Here is a 25,097-nt window from a genome sequence, read left to right as displayed (position 1 = left end):
CTGCTTTTCTCCACGGACGCTGCCTGGCCTGCTGAGTTCCTCCAGCATCATCGTGTTTCTCATCTAGAGTCCAGCATCTGCAGTCCTTTGTTTTTCCCATCCAAGCTAGTCCCATCGACCCATATCCTTCTAAACCTTTCCCTATCCACAGACCTGTCTTTTAAATGCTGTTAGTGTACATGCCTCAAGCACTTCGCTCCATATACGGACGACCCTCTGGGTGAAAAAGTTGCCCCTCAGGTTCCTATTAAATCTCTCCCCTCTCAGCTTAAACCTCTGCCCTCTAGTTCTTGATTCCCCATCCCTGGGAAGAGGACTGTGTGCATTCACCCTATCTATGCCACTTTAAACCAGATTACCCCTGGTGTCTCCAGACCTGCCTCACCACGATTTGGTCCATGGGAGCTTGCTGTGTACAAAGCCACCGTGTTGCCCTGTGTCGTGGCAGTGAGTGGACTAGGAAGAAAATTAACACCAGGAGACACAAGAGAACACAGATGCTGGAACCTCTGGATCAAACTCTTGGAAGAACTCAGCAGGTCAGGCAGCATCTATTGGGGGAAATGGGCAGTCAGCATTTCAGGTCGAGACCCTTCATCTGGACCCGAAACATCTCGATCCAACATGTCAACTGTCCATTTCCCCGTGTAGGTGACCCACTGAGTTCCTCCAGAAAGAAAAACAAGTTTCTTTGGCCGTGGATGCGAATATTTTTAGATGGGCCTCCATCCTGGGCAGTCAGGTTTGGGTAGGAGTCCAGAATTTTCAAAAGGGATTGTCCTCACCCTTCCCCATTATCCTCCAGTAACACTGCCCCTACTAAGGGAAAATGGGAGGCCAAGTCTCAGGCACACAATGGAACAGTGAGAGGACTCCTCTGCCACACCACAGGGGCTTCACACTGCAAATCCTGGACCAACTCATTGACCTTTCCTCACCCACCAACCCCCCCCCCCCCATGGGTAAACTCAGATGTCCCAGCAACAGAAGAAGGGAGCCACGTCACTTAGAGTGGTGTGGCCTTACAGAGGGGTAGGATATGCCCTTCCCTTCAGAGATAAGCAAAAGGGAGAAGGTTGGTTTGAACAAACCTCCTGTTTTCCTGCTTGATCGACACTGCACAGGATTAACATCCAAGGCGAGGCCCTGGCGTGGCACTAGGTTGAGTACGAAAGAGTGCAGAGAAAATTTACAAGGATGTTGCTGGGACTTGAGGACCTGAGTTATAGGGAAAGGTTGAATAGATTAGGACTTCATTCCATGGAGTGCAGGTGAATGAGGGGAGATCTTACAGAGGTATACAAAATTATGAGGGTGAATGCATGCTGGCTTTTTCCCCCTCAGGTTGGGTGAGACTAGAAACTAGAAGTCATAGGTTTAGCGTGAGACGGGAAAGATTTCAAAGGGACCTGAGGGGCAACTTTTTCCACGCAGAGGGTGGTGAGTATATGGGACGAGCTGCCAGAGGAAGTGGGTGAGGCAGGTACAACGGTATCATTTAAGAAGCATGGAGGTACATGGAGGGGCAGGGCTTGGAGGGATATGGGCCGAACGCAGGAAATTGGGACTAGCTGGGTGGGCACCGTGGTCGGCATGGACTGGTTGGGCTGAAGGGCCTGTATCTGTGCTGTATTGCTCTATGACTCTTATTAAAGAGGCCAGCACTTCCTCCATCTCTAGCCCCAAGCACCTCCACTGGGTGAGTGCAGCTTCAAACACTCAAAAAGCTCGACACCACCCAGGACATAACAGCCCACCCGCTGGGCACCCCATCCACCACCATTCACTCACCCCACCACCGACACACAGTGTGTACCATCTACAGGATGCATTGCAGCAAGTCACCAAGACTCCTTGGACAGCACCTTCCAAACCCATCACCTCTACTAGCTAGGAGGACAAGGGCACCAATAGCACGGGGACCACCACTCACTGGGAGTTGCCCTCCGAGCCCCACACCGTCCTGTTGGAAATATATCGCCATTCCTGGGTCAAGGGCCTGGAAGTCCCTCGCTAACAGCGTTGTGGGTACACCCACACCTCAAGAACTGCAGCAGTTTAAGAAGGCAGCTCACCACCACCTTCTCAGGGGCAACTGGAGATGGGCAATTGCAAAGCCCATATCCCTTGAATAAAGAAAAAGGCGGAGGGAGGGTGGGAATTAATCTGCAAGTACGAATGCAGCCAAGACCAGGACAGAACTCTCTTTGCTGTTCTGACAGTTGTGCATTTCTATAGCACCTCCAGCATGCCCCCAAGTCAGCTTGCATCCAATCTCCTACGCTTATGTAGGAAGCTATCAGCCAATCAGTACATGGTGTCAAATAAATGTCAAAAATCAATGTCTAAACGTTGATCTGAATACCAAGTGGATTCCTTTTGTTCTGGTAAACAACACTGTTGGATCTTTTACATCTGAGATAACAGAGCATACAATTAGTGCTAGGTTGTGAACACAGCGAGGACCAGCCTGCTCACTGCAAATCTGGAGTGGAAGGAATGGAAATGAAAGGCATTGGGGGGGGGAGAGAAAAAAAACCAAAGTCAATTATTCTTTAGGCATTTAACAGGGAAAGGGTTCCGAGAGAAGAGATGAGACTGATCAAAGATCGAAAATAAAACTCACACATGGAGGGACAGAGGATGGTCGAGGTGTGTTACACCAGTGAATGAGTGGTTTACATCAGTTTTCACCAACTGCAAAGGCAGGTGTAATTCTGACGTGAATGGGCTCAGTCTGATGAGGCAGAGGGGCTGGAAATTCACCCGATTCTCACAGGAACTGGGGGGGGAGCAGGGAGGGAGCAAATTGCCGGTGCCTTGGCTGTAATCTCCCAGACATTTAAGAGATTCCCTGGTGTTGCCCGAGGACTGGGAAACTGCAAATATTACACCCTTAATAAACAAAAACAATGTAGGGGTGAATCCAGTAACCACAGACCAGTTTAATCTTGGTGGTGGAAACAATTCTAGAACCAATCAGCAATTAAAAGCAAATTGTGTTCAACTAACGTACAACAGTACAGCACATGAACAGGCCCTTTGGCCCACAACGTTGTGCCAATAGTAATTAAATGTCTAACTAAACTAATCCCTGCTGCCTACACAATGTTCATATCCTGCCATTCCCCGCACATTCATGTGCCCGTCTAAGAGCCTCTATCGTATCTGCCTCCACCACCACCCCAGGCAGCACATTCCAGACACCCACCACTCTGTGTAAAAAAAAAACTTGCCGCGGACAATCTCCTTTGAACTTTCCCCCCTCACCGTAACTGCATGTCCTAACATGAAAGTTTTTATTTCTTTCTGCACTATTTCAGACTGCACTTTTATCTTTGCACCGTTCTGCTGTTTAGTGCTCACTGTACTTATCATTGCCATGTGCACTGTGGGCTTCACACAGGCAAGGGATTTCACTGCACCCTGGTTTACCGGACAATAAACTAATCTGAAGTAACAGAGAGGGTTGTTCTCCTTGGAGCAGAGCAGGGTGCGAGATTTGATCCAGGTATTTAAAAATCACAGAGTACAGACAGGTTGGATGGGAAAGAACTGTTTCCATTGGTGGAGAGGTCAGAAACCAGGGACAGAGAGTGAAGGTGATTGGCAGAAAGGCCTGAGAGTGAGAATTGTTTTAAATTCAGAAAATGGTTGGGATCTGGATGGGGAGGAGGGACTGGTCCGACTGCAGAGTTCAGCAGGGAGTGGGATACGTGTGTGAATGGATTTGCAGTGTGAAGGGGAAACGAGGATAAGGGAGAGAGAGTGCAAGAGGGAGAGAGAGTGCAAGAGGGAGAGAGAGTGCAAGAGGGAGAGAGAGTGCAAGAGGGAGAGAGAGTGCAAGAGGGAGAGAGAGTGCAAGAGGGAGAGAGAGATTATTCATTTTTCTGAGATTCAGCCATCACTGGGAAGACCAGCGTTTCTCACCCACCCCTGCCTGGGGGGGATACGCCCCCCTTCAACTATTGCAGCCCACATGGTGAAGGTGCTCCCACTGGGGGGAGGGGTCCCAGGATTTAGACCCAGTAAAGGAGTGGCGATATATTTCTGCATAGGGATGGTGTGTGACATTGGGGGGGTGGGGAACCTGCTGGTGGTGGCATTCCCCTGTCAGAGTAACCTGGGTGAGTAACTGCTGGGCATCGTATAGATGATGCTCTGCAGCCATTGTGTGCCAGTGGGGGAGGGAATGGTTGGGGGGAGGAGGCTTCATGCACAGCTTGTACTGACTGGCCTCCTCCTGTGCTGTGATTCACCCCGGGAGGGTGGCCTGGTTAACATTCAGGCCTCTGACAATGCAGCACGCTGTGAGTGCAGGGTGAGGTGAGGCAATAGTCGGCCTTCTGCCCCAGGGGTCAGGTTACAGCGAAGGCACAACGGAATGAGGGCTGGATGTCGACAGTTAACCTCTTTATTCCCATATTACTGCAGACAGAGGCCATTCGGCCCCTGAACCGGTGCTGGCTCACAAAGCAATCCCAGTCCCCACTAATTTTTTCCGTGAACTACCACTCATCTACAGGCGGGGGGGGGGGGGCAATTAACCCCTTTGGGGAGCACCCGGGGGAAACCCACACGGTCACAGGGAGAAGGCGCAAACTCCGCACAGACAGCGCCGGAGGTCCGGCTCGAACCCGCAGCTGTCAGGCAGCGGCGCCACCGCACCGTCCATCGATCGTCCCGAAACAGGTTCCCAGTTACAACTGTCCCCGTTTCTCCGCCGAGTCACTCACAACACTACGCGGTGGGTCAACGCTGCGGATATCTCACCGCAGCCAAAGAAACCCCCTTTAACCGGGCGCCAGACCAATGAAACCTCGACCACAAACCACCCTAGGAAGCCAGGGTTAACCAGGAAGCCGGGTTACCGAGGCCCGGAGTGGGAGAGGGGAAAATCCTGCTCCCTCGATGTGGCCAAGTGGCTACATTGTATCCGGAGCTGCCACCCCTGGATACAATGTAGCGAGGTACAGGGATACAACAGTGGCAATTGCAACATTTGCCCGCGTCCCCCAGCGACGCCGGGCCGGCGGCCCCCAAGCCCTCACTTCCATGTCAATGACGATGTAATGTACCTGCAGCACCTCATTCTCGCCCACCAGCAGGAAACTTTTGCTCCTCTTCTGCGGATCGTTGTGCAGCTCCCCCATTTCCTCGGGCAGCGACGAGGACATCTTCCCCGCACCGGGAGGAAGGGGTGTTTTGTTTTCCGGACGGCACGCCCTTTTATCTTAAAGCCCTCTGCATGATGTCTGCCCCGCGTAACCTCGCCAGCACTTGGTGAGCGACACATCCGACACCTCTCTCCCTCGGATACATGAAGTAAAAACCAAAATCTCCAGCAAATCAGCCGGGCTCACTGGGTCATATGACCGGGAGATATCGCCGCCTGATCCTCACGTCCCCCGAGGCTGACGAGCGCCTGGAGAAGTCTAATTGAGGAAATCTGCTCCAAAATTATTTCTCCGTAATCTGGCCCAGTAAGACATGAGCCCCGGCTGCTGGGAGACTGTGCATTTGTTCTGTTTACAAATCAAATCAGACTTAAAAAAAACTGCAGATGCAGGAAATCTGAAACCAAAACAGAAAAAATGCTCTAAACACTCAGCAGGTCGGGCAGCGTCTGTGGATAGAGAAGCAGTTTACGTTTTACGTCAGGGGGACTTTTTTTATTGGTAAAACCATAGTTTGCAGGGCCTTATGAAAGCCACGCGTTATTCTCTAGCTGTAAGGAATATCCTGAGATTGGGAAGGGCAGTGGGTAACTTGGAAGGGGTGCAGAGGAGATTTAGGAAGATGCTGCCCCTGGGTTATAGAGAGAGGGTTGGGCAGGCTAGGACTTTATTCCTTGGTGCGTAAGGGACTGAGAGGTGATCTTATAGAGGTGTATAAAATCAGGAGGGGCATAGAGAGGGTGAATGCACTCAGTCTTTTTCCCAGGGTTAGGGAATCAAGAACTAGAGGGCATAGGTTTAAAGTGAGAGGGGAAAGATTTCATAGGGACCTGGGGGGGCAGCTTCTTTGCACAGAGGGAGGTGGGTGTATGGAACGAGCTTCCAGAGGAAGTGGTTGAGGCAGGTACAATAACAACGTTTAAAAGACAGTTGGACAGGTACATGGATCAGAATCAATTTATTGTCACTGATATATGTTGTGAAATGTGTTGTTTTGTGGTAGCAGTACAGTGCAAGACATAAAATTACTATAAATTACAGAAATAAATAAATAAATAGTGCAAAAGAGGAATAACGAGGTAGTGTTCATGGGTTCATGGACTGATCAGAAATCTGATGGTGGAGGGGAAGAAGCTGTTCCTGAATCATTGAGTGTGGGTCTTCAGGCTCCTGTACCTCCTCCCTGATGGTAGTAACGTGAAGAGGGCATGTCCTGGATGGTGAGGGTCCTTGGTGATGGATGCTGCCTTCTTGAGGCACCGCCTCTTGAAGATGTCCTCGATGGTGGGGAGGGTTGTGACCGTGATGGAGCTGGCTGAGTCTGCAACCCTTTGCAGCCTCTTGCAATCCTGTGCATTGGAGCCTCCATACCAGGCGGTGATGTAACCAGTCAGAATGCTCTCCACCGTACATCTATAGAAATTTGCAAGAGTATTTGGTGGCATACCGAATCTCCTCAAACTCCTACTGAAGTAGAGTCGCTGGCATGCCTTCTTTGTGATTGCATCAATGTGTTGGGCCCAGGATAGATCCTCTGAGATGTTGACGCCCAGGAACTTGAAGCTGCTCACCCTTTCCACACTGACCCCTCAATGAGGACTGGCGTGTGTTCTCCTGACTTCCCCTTCCTGACGTCCACAATCAATTCCTTGGTCTTCCTGACGTTGAGTGTGAGGTTGTTGTTGCGAGGCCACTCAACCAGCCGATCTATCTCACTCCTGTACGCCTCCTCACCGCCATCTGAGATTCTGCCAACAACAGTGGTGTCACTGTGAATTTATGGATGGCATTTGAGCTGTGCCTAGCCACACAGTCATGAGGGTAGGGAGAGTAGAGCAGTGGGCTAAGCACGCATCCTTGAGGTGCACCTGTGTTGATTGTCAGTGAGGAGGAGATGTTATTACCGATTCGCACTGACTGTGGTAAGGAAGTCGAGGATGGGAAAGGTTCAGTGGCATACAGGCCAAACGCAGGCAAACGGGACTACTTGAGAGGGGCATCTTGGTCTGCGTGGATGCGTTGGGCTGTAGGGCCTGTTTCCATGCTGTATGACTCTAAATGCACCAGCTGTTTCCTTCCTCCATGTATGCTGCCTGACCTGTTGTGTATGACGTACTTTCTATGTAAACACACCGTGAATGCCGAAATGTGTTCAGCAAGATGTCAGCAACAACATTCGATTGGTGAGATTGTGAAACCAGAGATTCTCATCTGCACTTACCCCAGAGAGAGCGGGTCTGAACTTAACATCTCTTCTGAAAGGCAGCACCTCCTGCAGTGTGGCACTCCCTCGGCCCTGCAGCTGAGAGTCAGTGTGGAGTCTTGTGCCAACTCTCTCGAGTTGAACTTGAGACTGGGAAGTGAGAGCAGGGCTCACACACGTGGGAACTGAAGAAGGCCGGGGACAAGACATTCAGACCATGCGAGGAATGTTTCAGGACAGGATGGGCCCACATGGTCAGATCTGTAATGTCCATCCATTATCGTTCAGTCCTGATCCCAGGGACAGCCTGGACCAGCCTGCAATCAATAGCACCGTTAATGTCTAACGAGACACTACAAAGTTAAGTTTAACAACAAGAGGCGAGGTATTAGAGACGTGACTAAAAGCTGAGCCAAGGTGACTAGCTTTAAAGGTGGAGCGGTGTATAGAACCCCAGAACTGCGGGCCATTCAGCTCATTGAGTCTTTCCTGGCTCCTAGGAGAACATTTTAGAACATAGAACACTACAGCACAGTACAGGCCCTTCAGCCCACAATGTTGTGCCGACATTCTACCCTGCTCTAAGATCTACCTGACCCTTCCCTCCCAAATAGCCCTCCATTTCTCTATGATTCATGTGTCTATCTAAGAGTCTCTTAAATGTCCCTAATGTATCTGCCCCCACAACCTCTGGCGGCAGTGTGTTCCTCGCACCCACCACCCTGTGTAAAAAACTTACACCTGACATCCCCCTTATACCTTCCTCCAATCACTTTGAAATTATGTCCCCTCGTGTTAGCCATTGTCACCCTGGGAAAAAGTCTCTGACTGTCCACTTGATCTGTGCCCCTTATCATCTTGTTCACCTCTTTGGTGTCCATTTGTCAGTCCAATTCCTCTGCTCTTTCTCTTCCCTCTGCTTATCTCGTTCCCTTTCGAAAACAGTGCCTGACTCCATCCCGCCGTCCCTCTCCCTACAGATCCATAGAGTCATACAGTGCGGAAGCAGGCCCTTTGGCCCAGCTCGTCCATGCCGACCAAGATGTCTATCTGAACTGGTCCCATTTGTCTAAACCTTTTCTGTCCCTGCACCTGTCTGTTGAATGTTGTAATTGTACCCACCCCTGCAGCTTCCTCTGGTGGCTCCTACCGTACCCTCTGTGTAAAAAGGTCGCCCCTTTCACCCGAACCGAATGCCCTCTTGTTTTAGACTCCCCAACCCTGGGAAAAAGACGCACGCCTTCATCAGTCAGGACACTGAGTGCAGTGGAAAGGGTGGTCTCACCGACAACTGGTACAGCATGCCTTGTTATGTCCTTTGTGATTTTATAAACCTCCATAGGGTCACCCCTCAGCCTCCTGCACTCCAGGGAAAACAGTCCCAGACTATCCAGCCCCTCCTAATAAGCCCTCCAGTCCCGGTAACATCTTCGTGAATCTTTTATGCATTCTTTCCAGCTCAGTGACACCCTTCCCGTAGATGAGAAACACGACGATGCTGGAGGAACTCAGCAGGCCAGGCCGCGTCCGTGGAGAAAAGCAGGCGGTCAACGTCAAGGGTCAGGACCCTCCTTCAGGACTGAAGGTAGGAAAAGGGGAAGCCCAGTATATAGGAGGGAAAAGCAGAGCAGTGATAGGTGGACAGAAGAGGGGAGGCGGGGTGGGCACAGGGTGGTGATAGGTAGATGCAGGTAAGAGATAGTGATGGGCAGGTGCGGGGGAGTGGAGAGCAGATCCACTGGGGGATGGGTGAAAGGTAAGAAGAGGGAAAAAAAGAGCTTAGAAAGGGAAGAAGAGAAGAAGCATGGGGGGGGGGGGGTGGTGGTGGAGATTACCTAAAGTGGGAGAATTCAGTATTTGTGCCGTTAGGCTGCAAGGTTCCAAGATGGAAAATGAGCTGCTGGTCCTCCAGTTTGCGCCTGGAATTCTCCTGGCAGTGGAGGAGGCCGAGGACTGACAGATCTGTGATAGTGTGGGAGGGGGAGGTGAAGTGACCGGCAACAGGGAGACGCAGGTCGCGGTTACGGACGGAGCGCAGGCGTTCTGCAAAACGGTCACCTAGTCTGCGTTTGGTCTCCCCAATGTAGAGGAGGCCACACTTGGAGCACTGAATGCAGCAGATGATATTAAGGGAGGTGCAGGTGAATCTGTCTCACCTGAAAAGACTGTTTGGGACCCTGGATGGAGGTGGTGTCGGGGCAGGTGTTGCACCTATGGTGGGAGCAGTGGAAAGTTCCCAGGGTGGGAGTGGGATGGGTGTGGGGGGGGAGGAGTGGACTAGGGAGTCGCGGAGAGAGTGGTCACTGCGGAAGGCAGAAAGGGAATGTGCACAATATTCCAAGGGTGGTCTCACTGACAACTTGTACAGTTTGTAATGTGACGTCCCAACTCCTGCACTCAGTGCCCTGACTGATGAAAGCCAGCGCACCAAACGCCTTCTTCACCACCCTGTCTATTGGTGTCACCACTTACACAGAACTATGGCTCTATACCCTTAGATCTCTCTGTTCTACAAAATAAAACCAGGAAATGATGGAAACACTCAGCAAGTCAGGCTGCACCCGTGCACAGAGGAACACGGTTATTGGTATTGGTTTATTATTGTCACTTGTACCGAAGTGCAGAGAAAAACATGTCTTGCATACCGATCATACAGGTCAATTCATTACACAGTGCAGTTACACTGGGTTAGTACAGAGTGCATTTAGGTAGCACAGGTAAAACAATAACAGAATACAGAGTAAAGTGTCACGGCTACAGGGAAGTGCAGTGCAGGTAGACAATAAGGTGCAAAGTCACAACAAGGTAGATCGTGAGGTCAGAGTCCATCTCATCGTATAAGGGAACCGTTCAATAGTCTTATCACAGTGGGGTAGAAGCTGTCCTTAAGTCTGGTGGTACGTGCCCTCAGGCTCCTGTATTTTCTGCCTGATGGGAGAGGGGAGAGGATGACCCAGGTGGGTGGGGTCTTTGATTAATTTTGCAAGACCCTTCATCAGTAGTGGGTTCTACCCTCCTCAATCCTTGCTGTATCTTTTCCCCCCCAAATTTTAGACCTGCAACCATCGAGACTAGTTTCCCTCCAGTTGCTCTGCCTGAAACCACTCAGACCCATGGCCATCTCTGCCAAACCGCTTTCCCAACTTTCTTTGTTCCAAGAACAATCCCAGCATCTCTGGGTTGGAATTCCAGACGGCTGGAAACACAACCACGGACGTTGGGAATGGGAAATCAGGGAGATGCAGAATGGAAAGAGTGTGGAATCTCGGTGAGTAACAGGGTGGGGGGATTTCTGAGCTTTAGGGTTTGAACCCCTTTGACTTTGCCCCAACTGCTGGCAGGACAAAGACCTGCTCGGGAAACTCCAGGGGCACTCATGCCTCCGGTGACCCTGCCACCTTGTGGTCAGGCTGCCAGAGCACACCCTCACAGGGACAGAGGGTGCAGTTAGGTTAGTTCAAATCAAGTCAAGTCGAGTTTATTGTCCTGTGCACAAGTACGGGGAGGTACAGGTACAGTGAAAAACTTGCCTGCCGCAGCTTCACAGGCACATGGGCACAGACAACACACGGAAGATAAATTCTACAAGGCAGCAAAGAGAAAGACTTTGCAAAACAAGACATTAGTACAAAAAGAAAACATTCAGAGACAAGTCCACGGTAGTGCAAGAGTTTATCAGGAGGTGTGAAAAGTCTGTAGTATACTGATAAGATTCCAAGCTGTGTACCCCAATGGAACAAAACCAAAATTACCCCCTCAATTTCATACCACCCCACCCCCACCCATCCCATTATACTCCACAGGGATTTATGAAGGCAGAGCCGGGAAATTGTAAGCACTTTTAAAAATTAAGGATAGTGCTTTCCAAGTGACCCAAAGCAAAGATGTTTTGAAATGTCGCCACCATTGGAATGCCTATAAATATGAAAATCAGGCTGTTTATAGCAAAGTACCAGGAATATCTAATTTCAATAATTGACCATTTAACCTGATTTAGTGACATTGATTGTGGGATATACACCAGGCAGGAGGCTGAGGATAATTACCCTGCACTCCTTCCCCTGGGCAGAGGATCTTCTCTATTCAGCTGGGGGGGGGGGGGGGGGGCAAATGGGGTCTAGGCTTTGCAAAACAAACCCATGACCTCAGCCAGCAAGAAGGACAAGGGAAGCAGGTGCAGGGAATTACCACCACTTGCAGATTCCCCCGCAACTTGCACGTCATCCTGACTTGGAAAATACATCGCCGGTCCTTCATAGCCACTGGGTCCAAATCTTGGATGGCCCTGTCCGAGGGAGCACCTTCACCACAAGGTTCAAGACGGCACCCCGCCGCATCTTTCCGAGGGCGATCCTACGGACAAATGAAAGAATGAAGTGCAACAGAGAGAGAAAAAGAGCAACACACGATCTGCTGCAGGAACTCAGCAGGGCCAGCAGCACCTGTGGGTGGAAAGGAACTGTCGATGCTGCTCGACCCGCTGATTTCCTCCAGCAGATTGTGTGTTGCTCCAGATTCCAGCATCTGCGGTCTCCAGAGAAGAAAAAGAGATATATCTGCTATTCAAAAAATACTTCTCAGGGGGGCTGTGGTTAAATGTTTGGAAACTTTTGGGGAGCTCGAGCAATGAGTCAATGAGGTGGGGACATTCCCAGTTCCCTGTGTGCACTGAGATTGTGAATTGGAGACTGACCCCTTGGGTGATTGACAGCACTCCCTCCAGGGAAGTGAGGGGTTGGGAACTACAATTCCCAGCAGGCTCTGGGGGGGGGCCAGTGCAAACTACAATTCCCAGCAGGCATCGGGGTACCCCTTTTTTTCTCTCTCTCCCTTTACCCCCTCCCCAGGAGCGCAGGCGCAGCCCCGCCCCCTCCGCACAGGTGACGTCGCTCCCCAGGCACCAGGGCGCCTCTGATTGGCTGCTTTCTGGCCGCAGCCCTGTTCCATATTCTGAATGGTCAAAATGTAATGCTAAAACCACAATTGTGATCTACAGTATCTTATTGTATCAAAATGGCGACAGTCATTCAGAATCCTTTAAAATCGTGAGTATCTGCAATATTTCTGCGTTGCATTTGCAATTTGCCCTGATCTTTGTTGCATTTGCCAGTTCTTTAAAAACTTGCATGCAATATAGGCTTTATATAATTAATATATGCAAAGTGCATTGCACTCAATAATTTTCTGCACCCATGTAATAATGGAGCATTTTTTGCAGGCTGCAAATTTATTGCAACATTTTTTTTGTGTGTGATTATTTCTTTATTTAGGGAGAGTTTCCTTTTTTCTCTTCTCTGGATTTCACCCACTTCCAAACTCTTTTTGATGCAGAGTGGCTGCTCACCTTAAAGGTGACTGGCTGGCGTGGAGTATATTGTAGCCCTGTGCAGAGTGTGGTGCTACTGCTGGTGTTACAGTGTTAGTTAATGGGCAGCTGATCAAGGGCTCAGCCGCAGCGATCCGCTCTCCTTTAATGAGAAGCGGATTGGGGCTGCGGCTCGGCAGCGCCACCCGGGGGCAATAGCTGTCAACGGCAGCGCCATTAAAGGCGCCGGCAAGCGGCAAAAAAAAACACTCAGCCGACAGAAAATTACCCCCCACCTTCCCTCCATCCCCCTCCCATTAGAGAGAAAACGGACACATTTTTCTTTCTTTGTAGCCTTATCTTAAAAGTGGAAATTCACTTTCAATGAATGTTTAATCTCTTTATACAAAAGAAAATACTTTCTTTCATAGAATTAAAAAAAACCTCAGGAATGTGAAATTGACCTGGTCTATTTTTGGTTTGCATGGACACGATGGGCCAAATGGCCTCTTTTTTTCGTTGCAAATTCCTTTGAAATATATGCATTTGCTGCAGGAAAGTTCTGTAAAAATATGTATCAGTGATTTTTGGTACATCTGGATGAATCAGATAGTTGGTTGGTGTGTTTGACCTTGCTATCAGCTTCAGACCACATATGCAAGGCATCACTTGGATTACTTGTTGACACCTCTACCCCTGCCTCGTCTCTCCTGCTGACGAACCCCTCTGGGCAATTGTTCCAGTGTCGTGACCACTGTCCCCTCCCTTTCTGCCATCTGTGAATCCGAGATTAGCTAGAACCCTTCACTGACTCGCACTATCCATTCAGCCTTCTGCTCTGTGCTATCTCGTCCAGCGACCCGTCCACTTTAAAATTCTCATTTCTGCTTTCAAATCCTCCCGTGCTCTCGCCCTCGCCCCGTTCCCAATCTCTGCGACCCCCTCCAGCCCTCCCCTTGCTCTGTGCTCCTCCGCTTCCAGAGGCAGAACCAAAATTTGGTTTATTATCACTGATATCTGTTGTGAAATGTGTTGTTCTGCGGCAGCAGTACAGTGCAAGGCATAAAAAATTACTATAAATTACAAAAATAAATAAATAGTGCAAAAGAGGAATAACGAGGTAGTGTTCATGGACCGTTCAGAAATCTGATGGCGGAGGGGAAGAAGCTGTTCCTGAAGCATTGAGTGTGGGTCTTCAGGCTCCTGTACCTCCTCCCCGATGGTAGTAACGAGAAGAGGGCATGTCCTGGGTGGTGAGGGTCCTTAGTGATGGATGCTGCCTTCCTGAGGCACCGCCTCTCGAAGATGTCCTCGGTGGCGGGGAGGGTTGTGCCCATGATGGAGCTGGCTGGGTCTACAACCCTCTTCAGCCTCTTAATTTCCTCTGGATTTAATCTCTTCCCAATTAGCAGCCGTGCCTTCAGCTGCCTGGGTCCCGATCTCTGGAATTTCTGCCCTAAACCTCTCTGCCTCTCTCTCTCCTCTGTCGTTAAAAGTCAAATGTCTGGTCACCTCCCCTCATACCTCCTTCCTGGGGTTATTGTTCTTTTAATGCACCTGGGAGGTATTGTTGGACCTTCCTGTCTTGTTGAAGGGACTGTCTCTGTGCAAGTCGTGCTTCAGAAGATATCTTGGTGGTGAAATCTGACATTTCTTGTGGTTATTCTGAAGATCGTGGACTTTAGGGGCCAGGACCAGGGGAACAGTGACTCTGAAAAATCTGTATACACAGACCAGTCCAGCCCTGGGTAGGCCATTCGGCCCATGATGTTGTGCCGATCCCAGGCTCCTGTCCCTGTCCTGCAATGGAATCTTTGTCCATTCGGATGTCTGGTGTTGTCCACCCCTCCGTGGGTCTGTTCCTGTCCCCTCATCAGTTGTGTCGGTCCGTTCAGCTGCCTCACTGGTCGAGCAGCTTAAAAAAAACATGATAGTCAAGAAGTTTTAACCACTTACCCCCCCCCCCCCACCCTCTCCAGCCCCCAGTGAGGGAGGGGAAGGGGAAGTGGGGTGACCAACAATGCATTTGGGGCAAAGCCCACCTCTGGCACCAGAGGAGGGGCAAATGGTGGGGGTGGGGGTTGTGAAGGGCACACGGAAACAACCTTCTGGGTGGGTCCCCAGTGCCAAATCTGCTGGGGGAGGGGGAGGTGGTAGGGGAGGGGGGGAGACCAGACCCTGCTGGGGAACTCGTGGTGACCTGTCCCACTGAGATTTGGGAGGTGCTTCCTCCCTCCCCCACACACCCCACCTCAGATACTTACCTCCCCCCCCACCCCACCCTTCCCCTCCCTCATCGAGGGGATCTGAGCAGACGTGAGAACCTTCGGACAGGTGTGGGGGGAGACAGAGTGCGTTGCCAGAGCCGCCCCAAGACTTGGGGAGTCAGGGCTGCTGATATTGTCCAGACCCTGCCCTTCCTCCAAGGGAGACCCTCTTCCACAGCCCCCCCCAACTACCACCACTCCCCAGGTCCCACCCCTCTCCTCCTGGAGATCTCCCTGCCTCCCCCTCCCCCCACCTAACTCCCGAGGGACCCTCCCTCTTTCCCCACCTCCCCTCTCGTCTCCCTGGGACCCAACCCTAACCCACCCTCAGAATCCCACCCCACAAACCCCCACCTCCTCCCCAGGACCCTTCCAGAGATCCTTCTCTCTGGGACCCACCCTCCACCTTCAAAAAGCCCCTCTCCAAACCCCCCCCCCTCCCTTTTCCAGGGATCTCTCTCCTCTCCCTCTCCAGATACCCACTCCCTTCCTTCCCTGCTTCCTTAAAGGAAATTCATATCCTCCCAGGGACACTCTCTCCCACCCTGGATCAGCTCATCCCGCTGTGGGAATCTGTCATTCTACTGAACACCTAACAACAGATAAATTCCGTACAGAACAGACAGCATGTCCGTTTAACTTTGTAAAATAACCCTGCGGTTAGTATTTCTGCACTGTGTTCAACATTAGTAAAACACAGGCCAATGTTATTGTGTTTCTAAATTGCGTTTTGGTGTTTAACGATATACAGGATGATATTAGTGTTTCTGATTTGCGTTTGGCATTTAATGAAATCGACCGCTGTTATATTGTGTTTGGAATGCGTTTAGGAATTTAACAAAACGTGGGTTGATATTGCAGTATTTCTGGTCTGCATTTGGCATTTAATAAAACACAGGCTGATGTTACTGTGTTTCTGGTCTGCGTTTGGCATTTAATAAAACACTGGCTGATGTTACTGTGTTTCTGGTCTGCGTTTGGCATTTAATAAAACACAGGCTGATGTTACGTTGTTTCTGGTGTGTATTTGACGCTTAGTAAAACACAGGCTGATATTGCAGTGTTTCTGGTTTGCATTTGATGTTTGGTGCAGTGCACGAACCAGCCTGCGCAGTGCAGGTTATTAATCCTCCTGTATAAGCAGAGGCGGCATTCTTCGAGGGAAGAGCCCTCACCCATTGTGTGAGAGTCTGGAAAGATGTCAAAATCTGGCAGAACGGATTTAGCGGCGAGAAAGAACAAAAGACCTGCACTTCTGTAGCACCTTTCAGGATGCTCCAACACACCTTGGGGCCAGTGCGGCACTTTAGAAGCATGGCCACACTTGGACGAGATACAGCGGCTGGTTTATACACAGCAAGATCCAAAACACTAGTAGCCTTGAAGAGGGGCTGAGCGGACATTGGGGGTTCTGGATCCCAGACCGATGCCCTAGGGTTCTGTTCTCAGTTCTATAGTTCCTCTTGGCATATAGGGAGGCCATTTGGCCCATCAAGTCTATGTCAGTTGCCAGAGCAATCCCATTCATAGAGTCATGGAGTCTTACACCATGGAAACAGGCCCTTTGGTCCAACTGGTCCATGCTGACCAAGATGCCCCATCCAAGCCAGTCCCATTTGCTTGCATTTGGCCCATGTCCTTCTAAACCTTTCCTATCCATGGGCCTGTCCAGATGTCTTTTAATTGTCCTTTCCCCCACTAAATTGAATTCAATCTTCCCCACCCTCAACTCTGGTCATTGGCTTCACTGCCAAAGGAAATGTGCCCTTCCTGTTCACCTATCTAAAGAGAGAGAGATACAGCACAGGAACAGGCCCTTGGGCCCTTTGAGTCCGTGCTAACCATCAACCACCCACGTGCACTAATCTCACGCTAATCCCATTTTATATCCCTCCCCCCCACCACCTTCCCTCCAGATTCTACCCCTCACCCACACACTAGGAGGGCAATTTACAATGGCCAATTAACCCACCCACCCCGCATGTCTTTGGGATGTGGGAGGAAACCGGAGCCCCTCCCGGGGGAAACCCACACACGGTCACAGGGAGAAGGTGCCAACTCCACGCACAGACAGACAGCACCGGAGGTCGGGATCGAACCCGGTTCTCTGTGTGGAGCTGGGAGGCAGCAGCTTTACCCGCTGCACCACCTTAGCCCAATGACTGAGGCTGGTCCAAGGAGGGTATGAGGGGGAGAAGGGCTGGTGCAGGGCAAGGGTCACACCCAGGGGTCAGAACATAGGGGTAAGTTATAGAACACAGAACAGTACAGCATAAGAAAACTAATTAAACTAGTAATTAACTGTCTAACTAAATTAATCCCTTCTGCCGACACAACGTCCATATCCCTCCACTCTCTGCAAATTCATGTGCCTGTCTAAACACCTCTATCATATCTGCCTCCACCCCCATCCCTGGCAGCCCATTCCAGACACCCACCCACACTCTGTGCGTAGAAAATCTTGCCCCGCGCATCTCCGCGCAGGTTGCTGGAGACAAGGGGGGCTCGGAGGCAGAGTGGGGAGACTGCCGGGTCGGGGGACAGGGTAATTGTATGGCCAGAGGGTGGGAGCGGTGTTCAGGGCATCAGTGGTGGAGGCAGATACACTAGAGGCATGTAGGCAGACGTGAATAGACAGGGGATGGCGGGATGTGGATCCTGTGCAGGCAGAAGGGATTTACTTTAATTTTGTCATCGTGCTCAGCACAGACACTGTGGGCTGAAGGGCCTGTTGCTGTGCTGTTCTGTGTTCTATCAGTGCGCCTTGGGTCAGTGTATAGAAGGGGCCTCAGTACCGGAGGGTCAGGCTCAATCCTGGGGCAGCGTCGGGGGATCTGGATCTCCTGCCCTTCGATGTCCGAACCCAGAACATTCTGGCTCACGGGCGTCACATGGTGGGATCTGAGGAACAAGAGTCCCAGACCCTTTGTCACAGTGGTCCTGGTGGAGGGACCTTCAACTGGAAACATTAACTGTCCCTCTCCCCATGGATGCTGCCTGACCGGCTGAGTGTCTCCAGCATTTCCCACCTTCGGTTTCACACTGCAGTTAGTTTCTTTTTTTTAATTTTCAGATTTTTGGGATGTGTCCTGGTTTCTGTGCTGAAGGGTCCCAGAAGTTGGGGAGGGTGGAGATGGTGAGATAGTCCCAGGGAGACTTGGCTCGGTATGGTCCTGGAGTGGTTGGTTGGTGGGAGGGGGGGTGGATGGGGATGGTGAGAAGGTCCCAGGGAGACTGGCTTGGTGTGGAAGAGGGTCCCGGAGAGGTCGAGAGCACAGAGAGATTTGAACGCAAGGAGCGGGGGTATAAAACCCTGGGTCTGCCCAGCACCAGGTCACCTGTTTCTGTCTGAAACCTGAGCCGACTCGGCTGTGGATGGGAAGCCCAGCCACAGGCTGGGGTTGCTGCCTGGACTCTGGAAATGCGCAGGTCTGCGCTACCCGGGCTAACGCAGCCAGCTGGAACTACTTTGCACAGATGGCCCCTGCTGTGTGAGGTGTTCCTGCCCCCCCACTGTTGCCGAGATCCAGCCCACTCCCCCAGGCTCACTTCCACAACTTCACATCGCTGCCACCGTCCACCTCAACACCTTCCGACTGTCAAGAGGCTGGGCAGTAATCAGGTGCATGGGCTACAGAACGCCAGCACTCCCTCCCGTCCATCAACCCAGCTCTCTGCACAGTTGTTACTGTTAACCCTTTCCCCGCCGACCTGTGGATAACTTGCATCTGAATTTAAAATTGGCAAAGACGCTTTTAAATTCCAACCCCCCCCCCCCCCCCGGCCTTTCCACTCTCAGCCCCTCTCCCTCTGTAACCCCCAGCCCAACAGTCCTCAAAGTCCCCTCCCTCACCATCTCCCCATCATCCCCCTACCTATCACCTACCAGTCTCTGTCCCACCCCTATGTACTGCTCGACATTGGAGTTGGAATTGGTTTATTATTGTCACTTGCACCGAGGTGCAGTGAAAAACTTGTCTTGCAAACCGTTCATACAGATCAATTCATTACACAGTGCATCAAGGTAGTACTGGGTATAAACAATACAGAATGCAGAATAAAGTGTTAAAGAGAAGGTGCAGTGCAGGCAGACAATAAGGTACAAGGTCATAACGAGGTAGACTGTGAGGTCAAGAGTCCACCTTTATCGTTCTAGGGAACCGTTCAATAGTCTTACAACAGTGGCACTCTTTCTTTGTCCCTCTTAGTTCTGAGGCAGGGTCTTGACCCAAGACGTTGACTTTTGCACTGTTTGCCCCCACAGATGCTGCCTGACCCACTGAGTTCTGTTTTAAACCCTCAAATATCTCCAGGCTCCCCATCCATGTAATGGCCCCTCCCCACAAGCTCACCATTGGTCACCTGACACATCTGTTATGTAATGGCCCCACCCACAGTCTCACCGTTGGTCACCTAACATGTTCTTCATGTAATTGCCCCACCCCTCACTCTCATCATTGGTTACCTCATGGCCATCATACAATGGCCACACACCACACACACCCTATTGGTTGCCTGACTTGTCAATTATGTAACAGCTGCTCCTCCAACCTCCCCCCCCCCCCCCCCCCTCACCATTGGTCACCGATGTGGGTTCAGGTCCAGTTCCAGAGGCACAAAAGTCCAGGCCGACATTCTAGTGCAGGACCGAGGTAGTGCTGCAGTGTTGCAGAAGCCGTATTCTGGATGGAGCATCCAACTGAGGTCTCGTTAACTCTCTCAATGTCCTACAGCCTGTATTCCAAGGAGGAGGGAGTCTGGCTGGGAGATTCTCCCCGGTGTTTGGTCTCTGAACCCCTTCCTATAGTCATGGGGCCAGCACAGTGGCGCAGCAGGTAAAGCCGCTGCCCCCCCAGCGCCAGAGACCCAGGTTCGATCCCGACCTTGGGTGTTACCTGTGTGGAGCTTGCGCGTTCTCCCTGTGACCCCGTGGGTTTCCCCCTGGGGCTCCTGGTTTCCTCCCACATCCCGAAGACGTGCAGTGTCGGTGGGTTAATTGGCGGTTGTAAATTGCCCCCTAGTGTGTGGGTGAGGGGTAGAATCTGGGAGAGTTGATGGGAGCGTGGGGAGAATAAAATGGGATCAGTGTAAATGGATGGTTGAGGGTCAGCACGCACTTGGTGGGCCAAAGGGCCTGTTTCTGTACGGTGTGATTCTATAATTGTACTTTGGGCTCCTTGTTTAAGAAAGGATGTGCTGACATTGGAGAGGGTTCAGAGAAGATTCACTGGAATGATTCCAGGAATGAGAGGGTTAACATGAGGAACGTTTGATGGCTCTTGGGCTGTACTCCTCAGAAGAATGAGGGGGGGACCTCATAGAAACATTTCGAATGTTAAAAGGCCTGGACAGAGTAGAGGTGGCAAAGTTGTTTCCCATGGTAGGATTGAAGGACGCCCATTCAGAACAGAGATGCGAAGAAATTTCTTTAGCCAGAGAGTGGTGAACCTGTGGAATTTGTTGCCACAGGTGGCTGTGGAGGCAAAGTCTTTGGGTGTATTTAAGGCAGAGATTGATAGGTATCTGAGTAGCCAGGGCATCAAAGGTTCTGGTGAGAAGGCGGGGGAGTGGGGCTAAATGGGAGAATGGACCAGCTCATGATAGAATGGCGGAGCAGACTCGATGGGCCGAATGGCTGACTCTGCTCCTTTGTCTTATGGACTCTACCCACACACTAGGGACAATTACTGCGGCCATTTAATCCTCCAACCCCCCACGACTTTGGGACACCGGAGCACCCAGGGAAAACCCACATGGGGCAAACTCCGCACAGACAGCGCCAGAGGTCAGGATTGAACCCGGGTCTCTGGCGCGGTGAGGCAGCAGCTCTACCCAGATGCACCACTGTGTTGCTCCCAAGGTGGTGCGATTAAATCCAGGGATGATCAAGAGGCTGGAATTGGAAGGGTGCAGAGATCTCGAAAGCGGCAGTGAAATTTGACAGAGATATGTCAGGTCTCCAGGATGAGAGTCTTTCATTGCAGGTGAGGAAGCTGGCATTGTACAACAGAGAAGGTTAAGGGGAGAAATTTAAAAAGTTTGAAACAAACATAGAAAATTCTGCAAACACTCAGCAGGTCAGGCAGCATCTGTGGACAGAGAGGAAAGCAGATGAAAGGTCTTTCCCCTGAAACATCAACTCTGATTCTCTTATGGTCTACTATCACATTGCTTTTATGGGATTGTGCTGTGCGCAAGCTGTATATCATGTTGACTACATTACGAGAGTGACTCAGGTCAGCCACTCCTGCGGAACTGTGTGTAGATTTGGGCTCCTTTCCGTAAAAGGATGTTCTTGCAGCAGAGGGACTGGGGCGAAGATCCACCCAGACTGACTCCAGGAGCGGCAGGCTTGAATATAAGGGAAGAGAGAATGGGAGCCTGTTGTCTCACGGAATGAGCATATGGATTACGAGATAAGCTCATCCAATCCTTGCCGGGGTCAGCAGTGACCTTCCTCTGGCTCAGCATCTAGAATAAGGGGTTGGATGTGGAAGCGTTGGAAAGGGTGCGGAGGAGACTTACCAGGACGCTGCCTGGTTTAGAGAGTATGGACTAAGAGGAGAGACTAAGGGAGCTCGGGCTTTACTCTTTAGAGAGAAGGAGGGTGAGAGGAGACATGATAGAGGTGTACAAAATATTGAGAGGAATAGATAGAGCAGACAGCCAGTGCCTCTTTCCCAGGGCACCAATGCTCTATACAAGAGGGCATGGCTTTAAGTAATGGGTGGGAAGTTTAAGGGAGATATCAGAGGAAGATTTTTTACCCAGAGAGTGGTCAAGGCATGGAATGCGCTGTCTGGGGTGGCGGTGGAGGCAGGTACATTGGTCAAATTCAAGAGATTACTAGATAAGCATATGGATGAATTTAAAATAGAGGGATATGTGGGAGGAAGGGGTTAGATAGTTTTAAGTGAGGTTTAAAGGTCGGCACAACATTGTGGGCGGAAGGGCCTGTATTGTGCTGTACTGTTCTATGTTCTATGTGTCCATTCAGGACTGAGATGGGGAGAAATGTCTTCAGTCAGAGGGTGTTGAATCTCTGGGATTCTTGACTCTGGAGGGCTGTGGACGTTCAGTCATAGAGTTTGTTTCAAATAGGAGATCGGTAGATTTCTGGACCGAGGGGATCGAGGCGAAAGGTCAGCCATGATCTTGATGAATGGTAGGGCAGGCTTGAGGGGGCAAAGAGCCTTCTCCTGTTCCTTATTCTAATGGTATGTTGTCATCGCCTGTAAGGTGCTCTGGGACATCCTGAAGTTGCGCAATGCCTTCAGATCGGGCTAGGTACTATAGCAGTTCAATAAGAACACAAAATGCTGGAAATACTCCACAGGTCAGGCAGCATCTGTGGAGAGGGAAACAGGGCGAATGTTTCAGGAAGAACAGTTGAGTTGACGCATTTGCGGTGTCCCTCAAAGTTTGGCCCAGTTTTCCCCAACCCGCTGAGTGTTTGCATCAGTTCCCCCTCCCTGATCCATCACTGGTCAGAAGACCGAGGGGGTCGGTTGCAGAGAGAGGTACCAGCAGGCAGCAGAGGCGGGTAAAACTGGAGGAGAGTGCGGACGGTTCTGGAATGTTCTACGATTCTGTGTGAAAAGGCCCTGCAAAAAATGCATGTTAAAATTATCCAGAATCTTTTGTCATGAAGCCTGAATTGCCAAAGGATTGGGATTAAAAACTGAGATTCTGTTTTGATGATATTGAATGAAACCTCAATGAAATCCTCGCAAGCTCTGGGTGTCATCAGCACTTTGAGTGATGGGGGCTGTGAATTTTCAATTGGATTAGAGTTCCTCTCTGTCAAACTTCCTGCACCAGCTCTTCCCTACTGCCCCCTCCCCAAAACACAGCGAAATATCTGTAATTAATGCCTGAGGAATGAAATTTAAAATTCCAAGACTTGATCCTGATCCTGACTTCTGAGCACCATTGTTCCTCAGTGGGATTCACTGGGATACACATTCACTGTCCAATTTTCCTCATCCGCTCCCTCCACACCCCACTCCACTTGATTTCTTGCTTTCCCTTACCATGCTCCACTCACCCCGACCTTGGGACCACAGGGGGGGTTGCCAACTCTGGTTGAACACAATCGTAAGAGCTTACAGACCATTCAGCCCAACATCCGTGTCAGCCCAACATGGAGGTAATAGTTCCACGGCACGGAAACATATCCGTCAGCCCACTGAGTCCACACCGACCATCGACCACCATTCACACCGATCCCAATTTATTCTCTCCACAGTCCCACCAACTCCCCCCAGATTCTACCCCTCACCTACACACCAGGGGGCAATTTACAGCAGCCGATTAACCCACCAATCCGCACGTCTTTGGAATGTGGGAGGAAACCGGAGCATCCGGGGGAAACCCACGCAGTCACAGAGAGAACGTGCAAACTCTACACAGACAGCACTGGAGGTCAGGATTGAACCTGGGTCTCTAGAGCTGTGAGCAGCGGCTCTACCCGCCGTGCTGCCTCCAAAGTGTAGTCAACAATAATGTTGCATTGATATAGCTGCTTCATATTGGTGAAATAACATCCTGGGAGCATCCAAGACATTTAAAGACACACACACACACACACACACACACACACACACACACACACACACACACACACACACACACACACACACACACACACACACACACACACACACACACACACACACACACACACACACCCCCCAAACACTTCAACCATTGGTCGCCTGACGTGTCCATTCATGTAATGGCCCCGCCCCACTCCACACACTCCTGCCATTGGCGGTCTGATATGACCATCTGTGTGGTTCCTCTCTTGCCGTTGGTCACCTGGGATGCCTGTTATGTAATGTGATGGATAGTCACTTTCCAGGCCCCAAGGGGCTTATCGCTAACCTCAGCTTTGTAGCGCAGCAGCACGGCCTGCCCAAAGGTCAAGAGGTAGTTGCTCACTGAGCTAAATACCCTTTTGCAAAAACAGAAGAAATTGTCCAGGGCTCGAGATTTGTTGTTTGCTAAGTTCAACTTCTGACCACCTGCCATGCCCATCATTCTAGCACCCACAACTTAATCAAGATGAAACAATGGGGTGCACGTTAACCTAACTCAACCCTCCAGTCATCTGGCCTGAAAATGTGATTGGAAAATATCACATGATGTCATCTATGTGGAAAAAACAGTATAAGTGTTAGAGTGACAGAGAGAACGGGTTACAGAAAGAAGACCTAGAATTCATTCCTCAGCCTTTGGTTTTTGCAATGGAAGACTTGCTCGTCTGCAACTTGTTGGTCTGACTTTTTAGCTTGTAAGAATTGTACTTGTGTTTGGAAATCCTTTGTAAGATACAAATCTTTGTTAACGATTACTTATTGGAATTAAAGGTGTCTCACTTAAAATAAACTGCGTTTAGATTGCTTTGTTAGCTGGAAGTATCTTTTGCTTGGTTGGGAGGAGGGACCCACCGCTCGACATAGTGATTATTGACAGCTAGACCTTTCTGTAGAGACTAAAGTGGTGAAGTAAACTAGTCCTTGAAGTGTAGGTTGATACAGGATAATCTCCCTATAGTGAGGGTGCTAGTAGATATACCTTGACAAGTTTAGAGCTCTCGGACGGCACACTCAATATCATCGCAGTAATGGCCCCACCCAACCCCTTTCTACACTCCTACCTTGTCATTTGATATGTCCATCCATTGTCCAATCTGTCTCTCTCTCTCTCACACACACACCACACACACACACACACACACACACACACACACACACACACACACACACACACACACACACACACACACACACACACACACACACACAACACAGAGTCGCCTGACACATCCATCCATATGATGCCAGCCCCACATTCAATCCCCCATTGGTCACCTGCCATGTCCATCATTCTAGGACCCAGTCCCTTCAGTCAGTCAGTCAAACATTACCCCCTCTCCATTCTTTTAAACATAATTAAGGAAAAAGATCAAAGATTTTATTTTAGAAACCACTGCACTTTGCCTCTCCATTGACTTTTCCCCTGGATGTTGTTCTGCCGCAGTCTCCAGAACACCAGACTTCCTATCCTGGGGACTCTGGGACTGTCCCAGAGAGGGTGTACAGCCCCCGTCCCCTCTGCTGCTCACAGAGGCTTGATCTCCT

At 50.5% G+C, this 25,097-nt stretch overlaps 1 protein-coding gene across 1 annotated transcript in view; it reads right to left on the bottom strand.

Moving 5' to 3' along the window:
- The window catches only part of si:ch211-11n16.2 (zinc finger FYVE domain-containing protein 1), a 30,859-nt gene extending 25,322 nt beyond the window's left edge, over nucleotides 1–5,537 (bottom strand). Inside the window, 1 exon segment of the mRNA XM_052044077.1 lies at nucleotides 5,079–5,537. Coding sequence (XP_051900037.1) covers nucleotides 5,079–5,177 — 99 coding nt within the window. The 5' untranslated portion in view covers nucleotides 5,178–5,537.
- Nucleotides 5,538–25,097: the final 19,560 nt, after the last annotated feature.

This window comes from Pristis pectinata, chromosome 35, assembly GCF_009764475.1.
Source record: "Pristis pectinata isolate sPriPec2 chromosome 35, sPriPec2.1.pri, whole genome shotgun sequence".
NCBI lineage: Eukaryota > Metazoa > Chordata > Chondrichthyes > Rhinopristiformes > Pristidae > Pristis > Pristis pectinata.
Note: the sequence above shows the minus strand (reverse complement) of the source record. Positions and strands in the feature narration are given on the sequence as shown.